Below are 17,546 nucleotides of genomic sequence, written 5' to 3'. Positions count from 1 at the left end.
TGTGTCACGGTGTGTGTCACGGTGTGTGTCACGGTGTGTCACTGTGTGTGTCACGGTGTGTCACGGTGTGTGTCACGGTGTGTCACGCTGTACTACTCAATGTGCGCCCTCCACGTGGGGTCCCCGTGTGCGTAATACGCGCGGCTTCGTCGTCACCATCCTCATCGTCACCATCCTCATCGTCACCATCCTCATCGTCACCATCGTTGCCACCGTCAGTCCCGCGCGCCAGGTGAAGCCGTAACGCGTGAGCGAGGGGGCGATGTTTTCCCATCGAGCACGGGTCACGGGTCACTTAGCAGGGGTCACGGGTCACAGAGCACGGGTCACGGGTCATGGGTCACGGGTGACGGAGCCTCCTCTCGCACTTTGGTTCTGGATCGCGGCCCCGCGCCCCCCACCACGCGCCGCTTGTCCAGACGCGCGACAAGACAGGGGATGGCAGCGTAGCGCCCAGACGGCGGCGGCGGTGGTGGTGGTGGCAACGCAGTTGATTGTGGCGATGGTGATGCAGATGATGATGATCATGATCATCATCATCGTGATTATGATGCTGCGCTGATGGTGGTGATGTGGTTGCTGTTGCTGATGATGCGCTTGCTGCTGCTGCGGATGATGATCATGATGTTGACAACTGGCCATAGAGGTCCCAGTCGTCCCGGCCTTCAGACCCCTCCGCACGGCCCGGAGCGAGAGGGACGCGGAGGCGATCGAGCGAGCGCCGCGAGTCGCAGCAGAGGGGGGGAGGCGACGGGAGGATGGGGCCGGCGCGCGGCGTGGAGACTCACAGGAAAAACTCGGGCGAGGAAGGGCTGCCGCTGCTGTGGGAGCCAGCGTCCCTGAAATAACCACCTCCTCCACTTCCTCCACCACCACCTCCTCCACCCGCGCCGCCTCCCACGACGAGTCGCTCGTACTTGTCTTTGTAGGCGTCGCGCTCGCGCGCCAGCCGCGCCAGCTCCTGCTTCAGGGACTCCACCTGGCGCAGCAGCTCCGTCTTCTCGTGCTCCAGCAGGTGCCTCTGCTGCACGCGCTTGTAGCGGCACGACTGCGCGTAGCCGCGGTTCTTGAGCGTGCGCCGCTTCTGCTTGAGGCGGATCACCTCCTCCTTGCTGAAGCCGCGCAGCTGCCGGTTGAGGTCCCGCACCGACATGGACACCAGCTGGTCCTCGGAGAAGCGCTCGTCCACGCGCGCCCCGTGCTGCTGCTGGCCCGACGTCCCGCCGTGGCCGTGGTGGCCGTGGTGGCCGTGGTGGTTGTGGTGGTGGTTGTGGCCGTGGTGGTTGTGGTGGCTCGCGACCGCCGGCTGTCCACCCTCGTGGCTCGAGGTCTCTCCCTGCAGCTCCTCCCGGCCGCTGGTGCCCAGCCCCGCGAACTGCGGCACGGGCGCGCGGTAGCAATCGAAGCCCTGCGCGGCGTGGGCGCAGCCGATGAGGGCCTCGACCGCGTCCTCCGGGGTCAGGTTCAGTGCCTCTGGGTTTAGGTGCTGCTGCTGTTGTTGCTGCTGCTGCTGCTGCTGGGGTTGGTGCGCGTGCTGCTGCTGCTGTGGATGCTGCGGCTGCTGCGGCTGCTGCTGCTGCGGCTGCTGCTGCTGTTGGTAGTGGGACATCCAGTACAAGTCCTCGAGGCTGGGGCGCGGCGCCCCGGGGCTGTGCGCGCTGAAGGTGGGGGAGGGCGGCACGGAACTGCAGGGGGTGCTCATGGGAGACGACGACAGGGAGCCCTCGAGGCGGCCGCACGCGCGGCTCAGGCTCAGCTCCAGCGGCTCCTTCTTCACTTCTAGTTTCATAAGGTCAAAGTCATTCACATACTCCATCACCATCGGGTTGTTGGGCAAATCGCTACTGTTGAGAGTCAGCGCCGCGGCCATGCTCACTCCGGGCGAAAATAAACGAACGCGGCGCAAAGTGTCGCTCGCAAAAAGAAGACGCGTGTCTTGCACTGACCGCGCACTCGAGCCCACGAGTATCGGCGGAGAGGGGGAGGAGGGGGAGGGGGGAACTCCCTCGGGCTCCCTGCAGTGCGGGTCCCGTCCCGCCGGTCGCTCCCTGCCGGCGCCACGAGGTGCGTCCTAGGGGTGTGCGTGGTGGGGGGTGGGGGGGGTCCCCGGCTCACTCTGCCCGCCTCCTCGCCCGCGCTTCGCCGCGCGTACTGACAGCGGCGGGCTACGAGGGGACCTCCCCTGCGGCTGGGGCCGCCGTGGCCTGAGCCGTCTCGCCCAGCGCCATCGGCGTGGCCCGGCGCGGTTCGCGTGCCGCGGGCGGGGAAGGGGGAGGGGGGGGGCGGGGTGTGAGGGGGTCGCGCGCGCTCTCGGCCGCCAGAGATGAGCATCAAACGCGTGCGCGCTGCGCTATTTATCGTCTGCTGCGTCTCTCGCCGGCCGGGGATTCGCGCTCAGCTGTAGCCAATCGAAAGCGAGACTTCGGATCATTAGTATCCACATGGCGAGGGGAGGGGCCGCGGAGGATGGGGGAGGGTGGGGGACGGAGAGGTGGGGGGGGATCCGCAGTCAGCCTCACACTCCGCTTGGAGCGGCGGCGGTGGCGCCCCCCCCCCCAAAGCGTGGTTTTATTTTCGTGGTACGAGAGGGAGACAGGGAGACAGTGAGAGAAAGAGAGGCAGGGAGACAGGGAGAGAGAGAGTGAGACAGTGAGACAAAGACAGACAGTGAGAGAGAGACAGGGAGACAGTGAGAGAGACAGTGAGAGAGAGAGACAGAGAGAGAGACAGAGAGAGACAGGGAGACAGTGACAGAGAGGGAGAGACACAGTGAGAGACAGGGAGACAGTGAGAGAGACAGTGAGAGAGAGAGGGAGAGACACATTGAGAGAGAGAGAGGGATGGAGGGGTTGGGGAAGAGTGCTCGCGTGGTGGTGTTCGGTGTCCGGAATGCGCTTCCCAGATGCCACCCGGAGCGGGGAGCTCCGCCAGGGCGGGGAGCGCGGCCCGCGTCACGAGCGGCGGCGGCGGCGCCGCGCTCCGTCAAAACAGCAGCGCCCAGTCTTTAAATAGCGCACACACACACACACCTACACACACAAACAGATACACACACACACATACACACGCACACACACACACACCTACACACACAAACAGAAACACACACACATACACACGCACACACACACCTACACACACAAACAGATACACACACATACACACGCACACACACACACACCTACACACACAAACAGATACACACACACATACACACGCACACACACACCTACACACACAAACAGATACACACACACATACACACGCACACACACACCTACACACACAAACAGATACACACACACATACACACGCACACCTACACACACAAACAGATACACACACACATACACACGCACACACACACCTACACACACAAACAGATACACACACACCTACACACGCACACACACACACACCTACACACACAAACAGATACACACACATACACACGCACACACACACCTACACACACAAACAGAAACACACACACATACACACGCACACACAAACCTACACACACAAACAGATACACACACACATACACACGCACACACACACCTACACACACAAACAGATACACACACACACCTACACACGCACGCACACACACACACCTACACACACAAACAGGTACACACACACATACACACGCACACACACACCTACACACACAAACAGATACACACACCTACACACGCACACACACACCTACACAGACACGCGCGCACACAAACATATACACACACAGACGCGGACATACGCACACACACACACGTACACAGACACGCGCACACACAAACAAATGTACACACAGACGCGGACACATGCACACACACACGTACACAAAAAACATACGCACACAAACAGATACGCACACAGACACGCGCACACACAAACAGATACACACACAGACGCGGACACACACGCACACACACGTACACAAACACACGCGCACACAAACATATACACACACAGACACGCGCACACACACGCACACACACACGTACACAAACACGCGCACACACAGATACACAGACGCGGACACACACGCACACACACAGACACAGGCGAACACAAACAGATACACACACAGACGCGGACACACGCACACATACACAAACACACGCGCACACACACAGACGCGGACGTACACACACACTCGTACACAGACACGCGCGCACACACACACAGACGCACACACACACAGACGCACACACACACACAGACGCGCGCACACACACACAGACGCGCACACACAGACGTACACACACAGACGCGCACACACACAGACACACACACACAGACGCGCACACACACACAGACGCACACAGACGCGCATACACACAGACGCGGACACACGCGCATACACACAGACGCACGCGCGCGGGCCCCGACACACACACAGATAAACAAGGTAAAGACCCCCCGGATAGTTTAACAGAGTCGACCTAGGGGAGGCCCCGGACCGGTGCAGATAATCGTCACTGGTGTTGGCCCTGAGCGCGAATCGAACTCGGGTCGCCGGGTTCGTTGCGCGGCGCGCTTACTGCTAGACAAAGATCAAAGATCCCCCGTATAGCCTTAACAGACTGTAGGGGAAAGTGGTGTTAGCGAGCACCTATGAAGGTCGGCAAGGCACACGAGGGGGTGGGTGGCCAACATCACGCCCGGCCGCCTTTGTCTCCCTAGTGGCGATGTTTACACATCGCACCAAGTACTCATTTGAGGCTGAGTCGACCTAGGGGAGACCTAGGACCGGTTCAGATAATCGTCCGTAAGCAGGAATAGAACCCGGGTCGCCAGGTTCTTAGCGCAGCGCGCTAACCGCTAGACGGACACATCGAGACATGAATACATGCGCCACACAGAGGCACACAGACACAGATAAACAAATACAGAGATATTGCACACTCGAGCATAGGCCCACGGAGACACACGCGGGCAACACTCACGCACACGTACGGACCCCCAACACCTCAAAGCACAAACACGCAAACGAGCGCAGACAGAGGTCCCCGTATAGTCTGAACAGAGTTTTGGGGCAAGTGCTGTCAGTGTGCACCTATGAAGGTCGGCACGGCACACGTGGGGGTGTGTGGCAGGCACTACGCCCGACTGCCTTTGTCTCTCCAGTGGCAATGTTTACACACCGCACCAGGTACTCATGTGAGGCTGAGTCAACCTAGGGGAGGTACAGGACCGGCTTCAGATAATAGTCACCGGTGTTGGTTTGTTAGCGGAAATTAAACTCGGGTAGCTGCGTTCGTAGTGCAGCGCGCTCACCACTACACCGCAGAACCTCGTGATGTTATATATACAGGGTGGTCAACAAGTCAGAACACACAGTGTTATTTAATTTATATTTACACTGGCATTAAACGATTTAAATGTTTATTCTTTCAGTAAAATTCGTATCTATTATCGTTATTAATATCGATTGTGCTTCATCCTTTTCAACCGATATTTCAAATAAAAAGAAAGTTGACTAAAAACAAACGAGTTCAATGACTTTCTGTGTACGCTCGTGAAGGCAGCTGTCACTTTTTTAAAGTCACGAATTCATTTCCAAAGGTAATCCACGGGCGCGTCGATGTGACTGGAAGTCGGTAGGAAAGTGTGTTCACAACAATGAAATAATCCTGTGTATCCTGACTTTTGGGCCGCCGTGTACATAGACAAACAAAGGCAAAGATCCCCCGTATAGCCTTAACAGACTGCAGGCGCAAGTGCTGTTGGCGAGCAGCACCAATGCATATGGACACCCCCACACACAGACACACACAGACACACACATACAGACATACAGACACACAGACACACACACAGACACACACATACAGACACACACAGACAGTCACAGACACACAGACACACACACACAGACACACAGACACACACAGACACACACACACAGACACACACACACAGACACACACACACAGGCACGCAGACACACACACACATACACACACACACAGACACACACACACAGACACACACACACAGACACACACACACAGACACGAAGATGCTCGCGTTGGTTTTAAACTCCGACTCGACCCCCGGGCGCCGCGTCTCGCGCTCTGGATGGGAGACGACCCCGCGAGAGCGGTGGGGGCGGTGGGGGCGGTGCGGGGTCGTGGGGCCCAGCGCTGAGCCAACGATCCGGGGACGGGAGCTCACACGGGGGCCTACCCGTGAGACCCCCACTCAAGAGGTACGTGCCCAGTAGAGGTGTGTGTGTGTCTGTGTGTGTGTCTGTGTGTGTATCTGTGTGTGTGTGTCTGTGTGTGTCTGTGTGTGTGTCTGTGTGTCTGTGTGTGTCTGTGTGTGCCCGGCTGGGTGCACGTTGCCTGTTCACAAACACCGCAGGGCCCGGGCACGCGTGGCGCGTCCAGGGCGACCCCTGTCGTCAGCAGCGGGGCCGCGTCTCCTCCTCTCCCCATTGCTCCCCTCTTCCTCCTGATCGTCTCTTCTCTACAATCCCCCTCATCTCTCCCCCACGCAATCTCGTGCTCGTCTCCACCACCCCCTCCATATCTCGCCTCCTGAAGCACCTCCTCCCCCCTCCTCCTCCTCGTCACCCCGCCCCCTCCCCCTCGTCACCCCGCCCACCGCTTCCGAGCGAGGAGCGTCAGGTGCAGCAGCGCCGCGCTGATCGCCGCTAACGGGAATGTGGCGACGCCTCATCCACATCACTCACTCACACAACACTCACTCATCACTCACACAACACTCACTCATCACTCATACAACACTCACTCATCACTCACTTAACACTCACTAATCACTCACTTAACACTCACTCATCACTCACACAACACTCACACAACACTCATATAACACTCACTCATCACTCACACAACACTCACTCATCACTCATATAACACTCACTCATCACTCATATAACACTCACTCATCACTCACTTAACACTCATATAACACTCACTCACACAACACTCACTCACACAACACTCACTCACACAACACTCACTCACACAACACTCACTCACACAACACTCACTCACACAACACTCATACAACACTCACTCATACAACACTCACTCATATAACACTCATACATATGAAGTATTGGAAATGACGGCAGGAGACTCCTTGACGGGTAACACACTTTTTATTAAATCTTGACTTGTCACGATACAACGTGTGGTCTCTATTCTTCTGACTACTTGTCACGATACAACGTGTGGTCTCTATTCTTCTGACTGCACACTTCACTTAGCTCGTGTAGACTCTATGCCTCTGGCTACACACGCATCACTCGTCTCGTGTAGACCCTATGCCTCTGGCTACACACTCATCACTCGTCTCGTGTAGACCCTATGCCTCTGGCTACACACGCATCACTCGTCTCGTGTAGACCCTATGCCTCTGGCTACACACGCATCACTCGTCTCGTGTAGACCCTATGCCTCTGGCTACACACGCATCACTCGTCTCGTGTAGACCCTATGCCTCTGGCTACACACGCATCACTCGTCTCGTGTAGACCCTATGGCTCTGGCTACACACGCATCACTCGTCTCGTGTAGACCCTATGCCTCTGGCTACACACACTGCATGCTCACCCTACACTCCGCCTCTGGGTTACACAGAGTCCCGGTCCCCACAGGACAGCAGGACTGGGTACCACAGGGCCCTATCTCTTCCTCTCCGTCTTCAGTCTTCGCTGGTTACACTCTCCCCGTGCGCCTGTGTGCATCACCTTATATAGTCCCTGCTCACGGGAGACGGAGCGGATGCGGACCTCGACGTGAGCATCGCTCCTTAGTTAACCAATCACGACGCGCTATTTCTACGATCCGTTTTCCCCCAGCGCGTGTTTCCACTACCCAACCAATCACGCCGCGCTGCCACCCGATCACTCCCTCTCAAGCGCGTCACCGGCACACAGCCAATCAGCACCACATAACCCACGACCCCCACCCAAACCCTACCCCAGCGCGTATCACCACTACATCACCCCCTCCCACATAGCTCGCAGCCGGCCCGGCTGCTAACCAACAACACAACACAACGTTAACACAACAAAAACCCCACCCCCCAGTGTGCCCCGTAACGCAACAACAACAACACAACAGCAACCTATGTACAAATTGACAACTAACACAAGAAAAGTCAACAACAACACACACAACACCTCGATAAGAAGCTATATACAGCCCGACGAACAACACAATAAAAGCGATTTCCAGAAAATGAACGCGCCCAGCGTCTCTGTGACTAAACGCAGTGACGAGGCGCTCCAGCTTCCTCGACTCCTCACGTGGTAGGTCATAAAAAGTAGCGCGACCTGGCGCGAGTCCGTCTGGCCGGTCCGTCATATGGGACGGGACGCTGACGACCGTCCGGTGGCTCCGGCTGCTCTAGACTGCGCGGATCGGGCCTGAAAGGACCGGCCCCGCCGCGAAGATCCGGCCGCCGGTGGTCGGCAGCTGTCAGTTCCGAGACACCTGGGAGGAGATCAGGCGGAAACATGTGAGGATCAGGCAGAGACATTTCCCCCTTTGGGTCGTCGGTCACGTCACATGCTCGGCCCTCACGACACAAGGGGAGGCCATATGGAGGCGAGAACGGTTTTAGTCGGGAGGGGTGGACGTACCACCGTCGTTTTCCCCATTTTATCTGAACGCACTGAGGGCGTGCAATACGCACGACCTCCACGGGTCCCCGCCATGGCTTCAACAATTTAGGCGACGTAGCCAAAGGTGCCTGAGGGCAATGCAGCCAGGCCCTGTCACCTGGTTTCCAGTCGTGCACGGACACCTTCCGTGCACGCAACCGCTCGTTTGCAATTTGGCGAGCCCGCGAATTAAGCCGTGCGGCCTCCCTTGCCTCTGTCAGCTTATGAATATTACATTTAATATGTTCTGCCAATTTTGAATTAGTTCGTGGTGCGGACAGGCCAAGCTGCGTTTCCATGGGCGGGTCGGCTTCCCGACCGTACATCAGATAGAATGGGGAAAACCCCGTCGCTGCATGGGGGGCCATTCTATACGCGGCGAGGACCCCCGGGACCTGCAGGTCCCAATCAACATGTGCCTCACACACCCGCTGGCACAGCATAGAAGTCAAAGTCTTGTGGAGTCTCTCCACCATCCCGTCCGTCTGCGGGTGGTACGGGGAGGTACACACCTTCTTAGTACCCAACAGATCGCACACCTCTTGCAGCAATTTACTTGAAAATTTTTTCCCTTGGTCGGTCAGCAAGCGTTCGGGAGCCCCCTTGTCCAGGACGTAGCCCTGGACAAAGGCGTCCGTCACAGCCGCCGCCGACTGGTTGGCGAGTGGCCACGCCATAGGCCACCGGGTAAAATATTCGACCCCCACCAACAGGTACTTATTACCCCTAGGCGTGACTGGAAAAGGCCCCAGAATATCGAGCGCAACGAGCTCGTTAGTGCGCGAGACTTGAATAGATTGCAGCGGTGGATTAGCTGCCACGGGCGGTGGTTTCCGTCTGGCGCACTCAACGCATCCCTTTAGAATATTCACCACGTCACTCCCCATCCCCGGCCAATAATAGTCACGCTGAAGCAGGGCAAGCGTTTTGCTTACTCCCAAATGCAAGAGGCGTTCGTGTGCGGCCAAGACAACTTTCCCCCTCACAGCGGAAGGCACCACAAGTGCGTGCCGCCGGGACAAACTGTCCCATCTCATTAACATGCCTCGCTTAAGTACGTAGGAGCCAGTTCGCTCCTGGTCCTCTTTGGGACCCCCCACCCTGCGGCGCAATGCTAGCAGGGAGCTGTCCGCCATTTGGAGACGGCCCCACTCACTCAGCGACAGTGAGAGCAGCGAGTCCTGACCCTGAGAGGTAGCGGGGACATCCCCGATTGGTGCGCCCGCGGTCGCAGCCAATGCCCCCATATCTTCCACAACCGGCGGTTTACAGCGCGCCGATCCCGATAGACACGCACATTTATGACAAGGCAACAATCGCGACAGGGCATCGGCATTTGTGTGTCGCAACCCCTTACGGTATGTAGTCGTGAACTGATAGTCCTGGAGGACTTCCAACCACCGTGACAATTGGCCCGAGGGTTGGGCGACCCTCAATGAATACTGTAGCGCCGCGTGGTCCGTCCGGACCGTAAAGTGACGACCATAGAGATACGGTCTGAATTGTTGTACAAAAAAAACAATGGCAAGCAGCTCGCGACGGGTGACGCAGTAGCGCTGCTCCGCCGGTGACAACACCCTGCTACCATAAGCGAGCACCCTTTCGACTCCCCCAACGACTTGGGATAGCACCGCCCCAATGCCCGTGTCGCTAGCATCCGTATCTAGCAAGAAAGGACTCGCAAAATCCGGATAGCGCAAGGGTGGGGCACCCACCAAGGCGTCCCGGAGGGAGCAGAACGTGGCCTCCTCCTCCGGTCCCCATCGGAACTTCACTCCTTTCGCCGTTAGAGCGTGCAAGGGTTTAGCAATAGTGGCGAAGTGCTCAACGAATCGGCGGTAATAGGAAGCAAAACCGATGAAACTGCGCACGTCCGAAACTGACGTGGGTGTCGGCCATGAACTGACACAGTCCGTCTTCGCGGGATCGGTAGAAATCCCCGAAGAGTCGACAATGTGACCCAAGTATCTAACGGACTTACGAAAAAGGTGGCATTTGGCCGGTTTCAATTTTAATTTAGCCAATCGCATTCGTAAGAACACCCCTCTCAATCGCTGGAGGTGTTCCTCAAATGTTTTACTGAAAACAATGACATCGTCAAGGTAAATCAAGCACGTATCCCATTGCAAGCCCGACAAAACCAACTCCATAAGGCGCTGAAACGTCGCTGGAGAGGAGTGAAGTCCCATGGGTAACCGGTTAAACTGGAACAGGCCCCCTGGAGTCCGAAATGCTGTCTTAGGTTTTGACTCTTCGTCGAGTGGCAACTGCCAGAATCCCGATAATAAATCAAGAGTCGAAAAATATCGCGCACCAGACAATGCATCGAGGGACTCGTCCATCCTGGGGAGTGGATACGCGTCAGCCACAGAGATCTTATTCAGGCGACGGAAATCTACGCAAAATCGCAAGGAGCCGTCCTGCTTCTTAACCAGCACAATAGGTGCTCCCCAAGGACTGGAGGAAGGCGAAATAATGTCGGCTTCTAGCATATCGTTAACGGCCGACTGAACATGTTCCTTCTCAGCAGGACTCAGTCGGAAGGGATTTAGCCTGACCGGTGCCGCATCGCCCGTTTCAATGTGGTGGCGTAACAAATCCGTGCACCCAATGTCATACTTATGTTTACTGAACACATCAGAAAATTCCATTAGCAACTCGCGCAGCGCACCCAACTGTACCGCTGACAAATCGTCCGAGTCCGCGCACAGCGAATGGACCCATTCAAGGTCCTCCCTCGATTCAATGTTCTGCGTGGGGCTCGGATCAACCTGCGCAACCAGCCGCTCATCCGCAGGGACCCGTGCCGCGTGAGCTAGCACGGTGCCCTGCTGAATGACGGCTGGCCGCGACCCAGCGTTTAAAACCATCACAAACGGATCCTTGTCAGCCCGAACCAAAGTGTGAGCCACCGACAAATCGACATCCCCGACAGCCCTGTTAGAAGGACCCAAAAGCATGCCTTGTTCCGAAGTCTCCCCCACCCATGGTTTCCGCAACCGGAGGGGAATTAACATCTGTGAACCCGGAGCCACGTGCACGGTCTGTGTCGCTAATGCTTGTATCGTAGCGCACGCCGTCCGAATTTCAGTAGGGTTCGTCAAAAATGAAATACGGCGACCCGAAGGTAGTTCAATGCAACGCTGATTGATGAGAATTTTAATGGGCATTTTAGCCAAAAAATCAGTGCCCAATAGACAAGGAACCGCCAAAGAAGACGAAACGAAAACGGGTCCCGACAATTTGATATCTCCAATGCAAATGGACGCCCTAATCTGACCGATAATGCCCAACGATCCCCCATTAGCGGCGTAAAATGGCACATCCACTGGGAGCAGCGGACGGCATTGGACGGGGAGAATGTTGTAAATGAGGTCCGATATAATAGTCGCCGACGCCCCCGTGTCCACTAACACCCTGACCTCGACCCCATCAATAGATCCCGTAACGACGGATGAACCCGCTGAAGCAGCCACAATTCTGTGCCCCAACTCCGACCATTCAATGTCTCCCCGGTCCCGGCCGAACCCCCCTCGCCGAACCGAATCCCCGAACCCTAACCGGCCCTCCTCCGCCGCAACGCGACGGCCCATGTGTGTCGAGTATGTAGGCCGAGCATGTGAGGTGCCGCGACTTGCCGGGGTTTGTAGGGATGACTTGGGGCCTTGGTCGTCGTCCAGCCGAGATCCCATGGCGCGCTGACGTGGAGCGCGGCAACCGGACGCCACGTAGCCCCGGAGGCCGCAGTTATAACACGTGATGAGGGTCGTTGTAGATCTCGGTTGCTCCGGCTTGCGGCCCGATCGCAGAGGCGAACGACCCCCCGACCTCCAGTCCCCTGGTCGTCCCGCGGTGAACGCCTCCTCTCGTGGGCTGACGACTTGGGGTTTGGTGACCACCGGACCCGGAGCTGAGGCCACGGCAATGTTGCAGACGACCCCCTGTTTGCGTTGAAGGACCTCGTGCGCTTGTATACTCGTAGCGACCCGCAAGGAAGAAATATCGATCTCGTCGGCCGTGTTGATGGGGACCCCCAGGTCCTGCGCCAACTTAAGCAGCTGCTCCAAAACCATCGCATCTTGGCCCTCCTCGCCCATACGAGGGAATGCGGCATCGGCGAGAGCCAGCAATGCCGTGCGATAGGCGCACGGCGTTGCTGGCTCTCGCGTCCGCCTTCCGCCTTGCATAAAAATGATGGCGACACGCCGAGGGAGGTCCGAAGACCTTTGCCATGAGACCCAGCGCTGCCTTTAGCGTGGAGCGGTCCGACCTCCGTGCGGACGTGAAGGCCGCGAGCGCGTTGTCGTCCAACATGGCAGGCAGTGCCCGCAGCGCCGTAGCGTCGGACCAGGCGGACATCTCCTGATGCGCCAAAAACCTGCGCTGAAATTGGCCCCAGTCCCCGCCTTCCGCCTTGAAGGCTGACAATGTGGGAAGGCGCTGTTGAAAGATGAAGTCGTCCTCTGCCTCGTGGTTCCTCTCCGCCGCCCCGTCGGTGTGTAAGATGGCGGCCCCAGTGGCGGGTGTCTGATGGCGGTCCGCAGCGCGCGTTGATGACGTAAGCGGGCGCGCTTGGAGAACCGCCGCCACGTGGCGGTCGCCGTTCCCGCCAAAAGTCGGCGCCGATGAAATGGCGGGAATCGCCAAGTCATTTTGGCGGGAATCTGCGGGGCGACCCTGTAGAATGTCCGCCGCCGTCCCCGCTCCTCCCGACGAGCTGATTTCCGCCAGGATGGACGCGGCGGCGAGCAGCAGCTCCGCCAGACGGGAGTGCGCCTCGCGGAGCACGGCATCGGTCCCCAGTCGCTCGCCCGGCGCCGTCGGTGGATCCTGCCGCGTGGGCAATTTTTCGTCCTCACACCCCGATGCCAGCTGGCCCGAGTCGTCAAGGTTATCCTCGCGGTCAATCCCGTGGGTCCGACTGGTCTTCCTTGTGTAATGCGGGCGAAAGCGACCTTCCGGATGTGACGTCACGAGGAGGCGGAGCGAGGTGACGTGGGTGAAAGGTAGGGGGTCCTTAAGCGGGTAAACCGGAAGGAGAAGGCAGTCGGGGTGTGAATGGAAAGGTGTGGGGCCACGCGGGCGTACGAGCCGAGGGGGCACCGTCAGAAGCGGGAGCCAACCCTGGGAACAGTAGGGAGCTACTGGGAGGTGTAAAGCTGCAGATAGAGATAGGCAGTAAGGCTGTGTGTGAGGAGCAGCGGGGTGGCTGCCAGGAGTCGCAGGAGCGACGAGAAGGCGAGACAGCACGAGGCCGTCAGAGCTGCAGCAGGAACAGCCAAGGGAGCTGTGTGAGAGTACAGCAGCGGAGCTGCTGTGGGGCTGCAAGAGCGACAAGAACAGCAGCGGGGCTGCTGATGTGGACTGGAGTGACATCAGAACCAGCACAGAGAGAATAAGAGAGACAGCCGTGTGGGGACGCAGTACGGACCGAATAAAGGACACTGAGCCAGATATCGTGGTCAAGTCTTTTATTACACTGGGGTCAGAAGTGAAACGGCATGTCTAAGCAAGTAAGGAAGAAAATTCCCCCGGCGCCAGCATCGGCTTCTTCGTCCGACGACGACGAATTCCCTCCGACCACGGATTTTGCTGGGGTGGTGGGGGAGAGCCCTGCTGAGACGAGCACGGGGACGGGCGTGGAAGATGTCGGCGCGATGGCGGGTCCGTCAACAACATCGGACGCTGAGCAAAGATGGCAACAGGTGGCAGAACAACTGGAGACACTCAAAGACGTCCTGGCGCATCTGTGTCACCTCATTACGCCAAGGACGACGATGGAACGAGAAGGTGCTCCACGGGCCGCCACGTTGCCTGCCCTGCCGCCGCCATTGGCCACGCGGCAAGAAGACGCCATCTTGCGCGCTCCACGGCGCCAAACCGCCATCTTGGCCACGCCGCGGGCCGACGCCATTTTGAATTTACCTCCACAACAACCATCATTGGAAGACGGCGTGAAGAGGAGTCGGAGTCGCCACCTTACTACAGTTAAGGAATTCTCTATCGGGGGCGATTGGAGCGCTTTCGCCTGCCGATTTTTGGCGGCGGTTCGTTCAGCAAGATGGACCGATGCGGAGGCCTTGGAAGTGTTGCCGACTCTACTGGACGACGAATCTGTGCGATTTTTCCGTTCCATAACGGCCGATAAGAAGAAGACATTATGTGGAGTTTTTGAGGAAATGGCCGACGCCTATGAGCCACCTGACGACGCGCATCGGCGATTCGCTCAACGACAACGAGCACCCGAAGAATCGCCCGTGGCGTTCAGGGGTGCGGTGTTGGAGCTTGCCATGGCAGCATATCCTGACACGCCACAGGATCTGCTCGAGCCCCTCATATTGGGAAAGATGCTGGAGCTGTCTCGGGATCTGGGGATCCCCATGCCTGTGTGTGGGCATGAGAAGCTCACGTCCCGGGCGGCAGCAAAGTGTCTGGACGCGCAGTTTAATCTCCGTCGCTGGAAGCAAGTGGCGGCATGGACGGGTGGGCCCGTCAAGGAAGGAGGCGCGATGGGGTGGGACCCCACAAGGGCGATCTATGTGCCGGATGAGCGGGGTCCACAGGAGCTGACGGCTGCCTCCTCTCCATGGCCGGGACGCGGAAGGCCGGGGCCGCGCGCTACGCCATCGGGACGGGGCCGCCGGGATGCAGGACCTGCGCTTCGGCGCAACGAGGCCGATTGCTTCCGCTGCGGCCGTAGGGGCCATTACGCCAAAGATTGCTGGGCCCGCTTCCCGGGTCCGCCGCAGCAGGAGCCCACAACACCGGACAAGCCGACCAAGGAACCTCCGAAACAGGCATGTCGGCACGCACCAGACACTCGGCAAGGCTTTACACCTCACCCACCACCTGTGTTGCGCGATCCTATTGTTGTTGTTAAAGAAAGGCCATCGACGGGGCCTTGTCATTCAGTTACGCAGTGGCGCAAATTGGCACGGAGAGTTGTCGCGGCCGCTACGGGTTCGTCCACTGTACCGGGGTCCATACAAGGTGTGGACGTGCGCATTTTGGTCGACTCGGGAGCGTCTGCGACTATTATATCGGATGTCATTTTCCATCTGTTGGGCATTCCGCCGGGGGCTGTGCGTCCGGTTTATGGGTCTTGCGTCGCTGCAAACGGGGGTAGTATGGGGATTGTGGGCCAGGTGGATGCTAAGATATCTATAGGGGATGTGTCGGCTTCGGGCGTTGTGTTAATATCGAGATCTTTGGCGGTTCCTTGCTTACTAGGCACGGATTTTTTGGCTAAGATGCCCATTTTGATTAAAATCAATGAGAATTGTATTGAATTGCCGGGGGGCCGTCGAATCTCGTTTCTGCCGTCGCCCTGGGGGCGACCTGCTTCGGCCGTACAGGTGCAGGCGCTGTCCGTCGCATCTGTGGACATCCCACCTGGTTCACAGATGCTTATACCCTTGCGGTATCGGAAGCCCCTGCCCAATCGGCTAGGAGCATTAGGGGTCTTGTTGTCACCATCCGCCACGATAACAACGGGATTGGCGTTAGTGGGGGCACAGACCATCGTCCGGCCGGATCAATTACCGGTTTTACAGGTGCTTAATGCAGGGGTGGAAAACATCCGTGTTCCGGCCGGTACGGTTGTGGCACATGCCACTACGGCGTTTGCGACGCACGACTGTCCGCATCGCCGAGGAGTGGTCGCTGGTGTTTCCGAGCCAAGGGGTTCGGATAATCGTTGGATCGCTACCTTATGTGACGAAAATTCTTCCCTGTCCGTGGGGCAACGTGATGCGCTGCGTAAATTGTTGCTGACGTATTCGGATGTATTCAGCTCCGACGATTTGGATTTGGGACGCACATCGTTGCTTTCCCATCACATTGAGACGGGCGACGCTGCCCCTATTCGGTTAAATTCGCATCGGATGAGTCCAGCGGAGCGAGAACACGTTCGGGGGGCGGTGGAAGACATGTTGGCTGCGGACATTATATCGCCATCTAACAGCCCATGGGGCGCTCCTGTGGTCTTGGTTAAGAAAAAGGATGGCAACTTGAGATTTTGTGTCGATTTCCGGAAATTGAATAAGATATCGGTGGCAGATGCGTACCCCCTGCCGCGTATGGACGACTCCCTTGACGCATTGTCGGGGGCTAAGTTCTTTTCCACACTGGACCTCTCTTCGGGATTTTGGCAGCTTCCCCTTGACGAGTCCTCACGGGAGAAAACCGCATTCCGTACGCCGCAGGGGTTATTTCAATTCAACTGCCTCCCCATGGGATTGAATGCGGCCCCTGCTACGTTTCAAAGATTGATGGAGCTCGTTTTGACGGGGTTGCAGTGGGAGACGTGTCTTATATATTTGGACGATATTATTGTGTTCAGCCGCACATTTGAGGAACATTTAACGCGGCTGGAGACAGTGTTCACGAGGATGCGCTCTGCCAATTTGAAATTCAAACCAAAGAAATGCCACCTACTGCAACGGTCCGTCCGTTATTTGGGGCACATTGTGAGTGCCGAGGGGGTGTCCACGGATCCGGAAAAGACGGCGTGTGTCCGGGATTGGCCGACTCCGGCCTCTGTGGGGGATGTTCGACGGTTTTTGGGATTTGCCTCGTATTACCGAAGATTTGTGCCGGGGTTTGCGACGATTGCGAGGCCCTTGCATCTCCTTACGGGTAAAGGACGGAAATTTGTTTGGGGAGAGCCGGAAGAGGCGGCCTTTCGGAGTCTGCGTGATCTATTGGCTACGGCCCCGACATTGGATTATCCCGATTTTGATCGCCCTTTCATTCTCGATACGGACGCGAGTGACACAGGTATTGGGGCGGTATTATCACAGTCTAAAGGGGGCGTAGAGCGCGTCGTGGCGTATGGTAGCCGAGTCTTGTCGCCTGCGGAAACACGCTACTGTGTCACTCGTAGAGAACTTTTGGCGGT

General features: G+C 57.6%; 1 protein-coding gene across 1 annotated transcript; it reads right to left on the bottom strand.

Annotated features, from left to right (window-relative positions):
• Positions 1 to 784: 784 nt before the first annotated feature.
• Positions 785 to 1,870, bottom strand: LOC144727816 (transcription factor Maf-like). Its single transcript, XM_078606927.1, has one exon. The coding sequence runs from the start codon at positions 1,868 to 1,870 to the stop codon at positions 785 to 787; it is 1,086 nt and encodes a 361-aa protein (XP_078463053.1).
• Positions 1,871 to 17,546: the final 15,676 nt, after the last annotated feature.

Source organism: Lampetra planeri, chromosome 26, assembly GCF_965212315.1.
Source record: "Lampetra planeri chromosome 26, kcLamPlan1.2.h2, whole genome shotgun sequence".
In the NCBI taxonomy this organism is placed as follows: Eukaryota; Metazoa; Chordata; class Hyperoartia; order Petromyzontiformes; family Petromyzontidae; genus Lampetra; species Lampetra planeri.
This window is presented reverse-complemented; position numbering and strand designations above follow the sequence as displayed.

What these genes read in the sequence shown, in the direction of transcription:
- LOC144727816 (XM_078606927.1), bottom strand. Translation starts at nt 1,870, where the DNA reads ATGGCCGCGGCGCTGACTCTCAACAGTAGCGATTTGCCCAACAACCCG.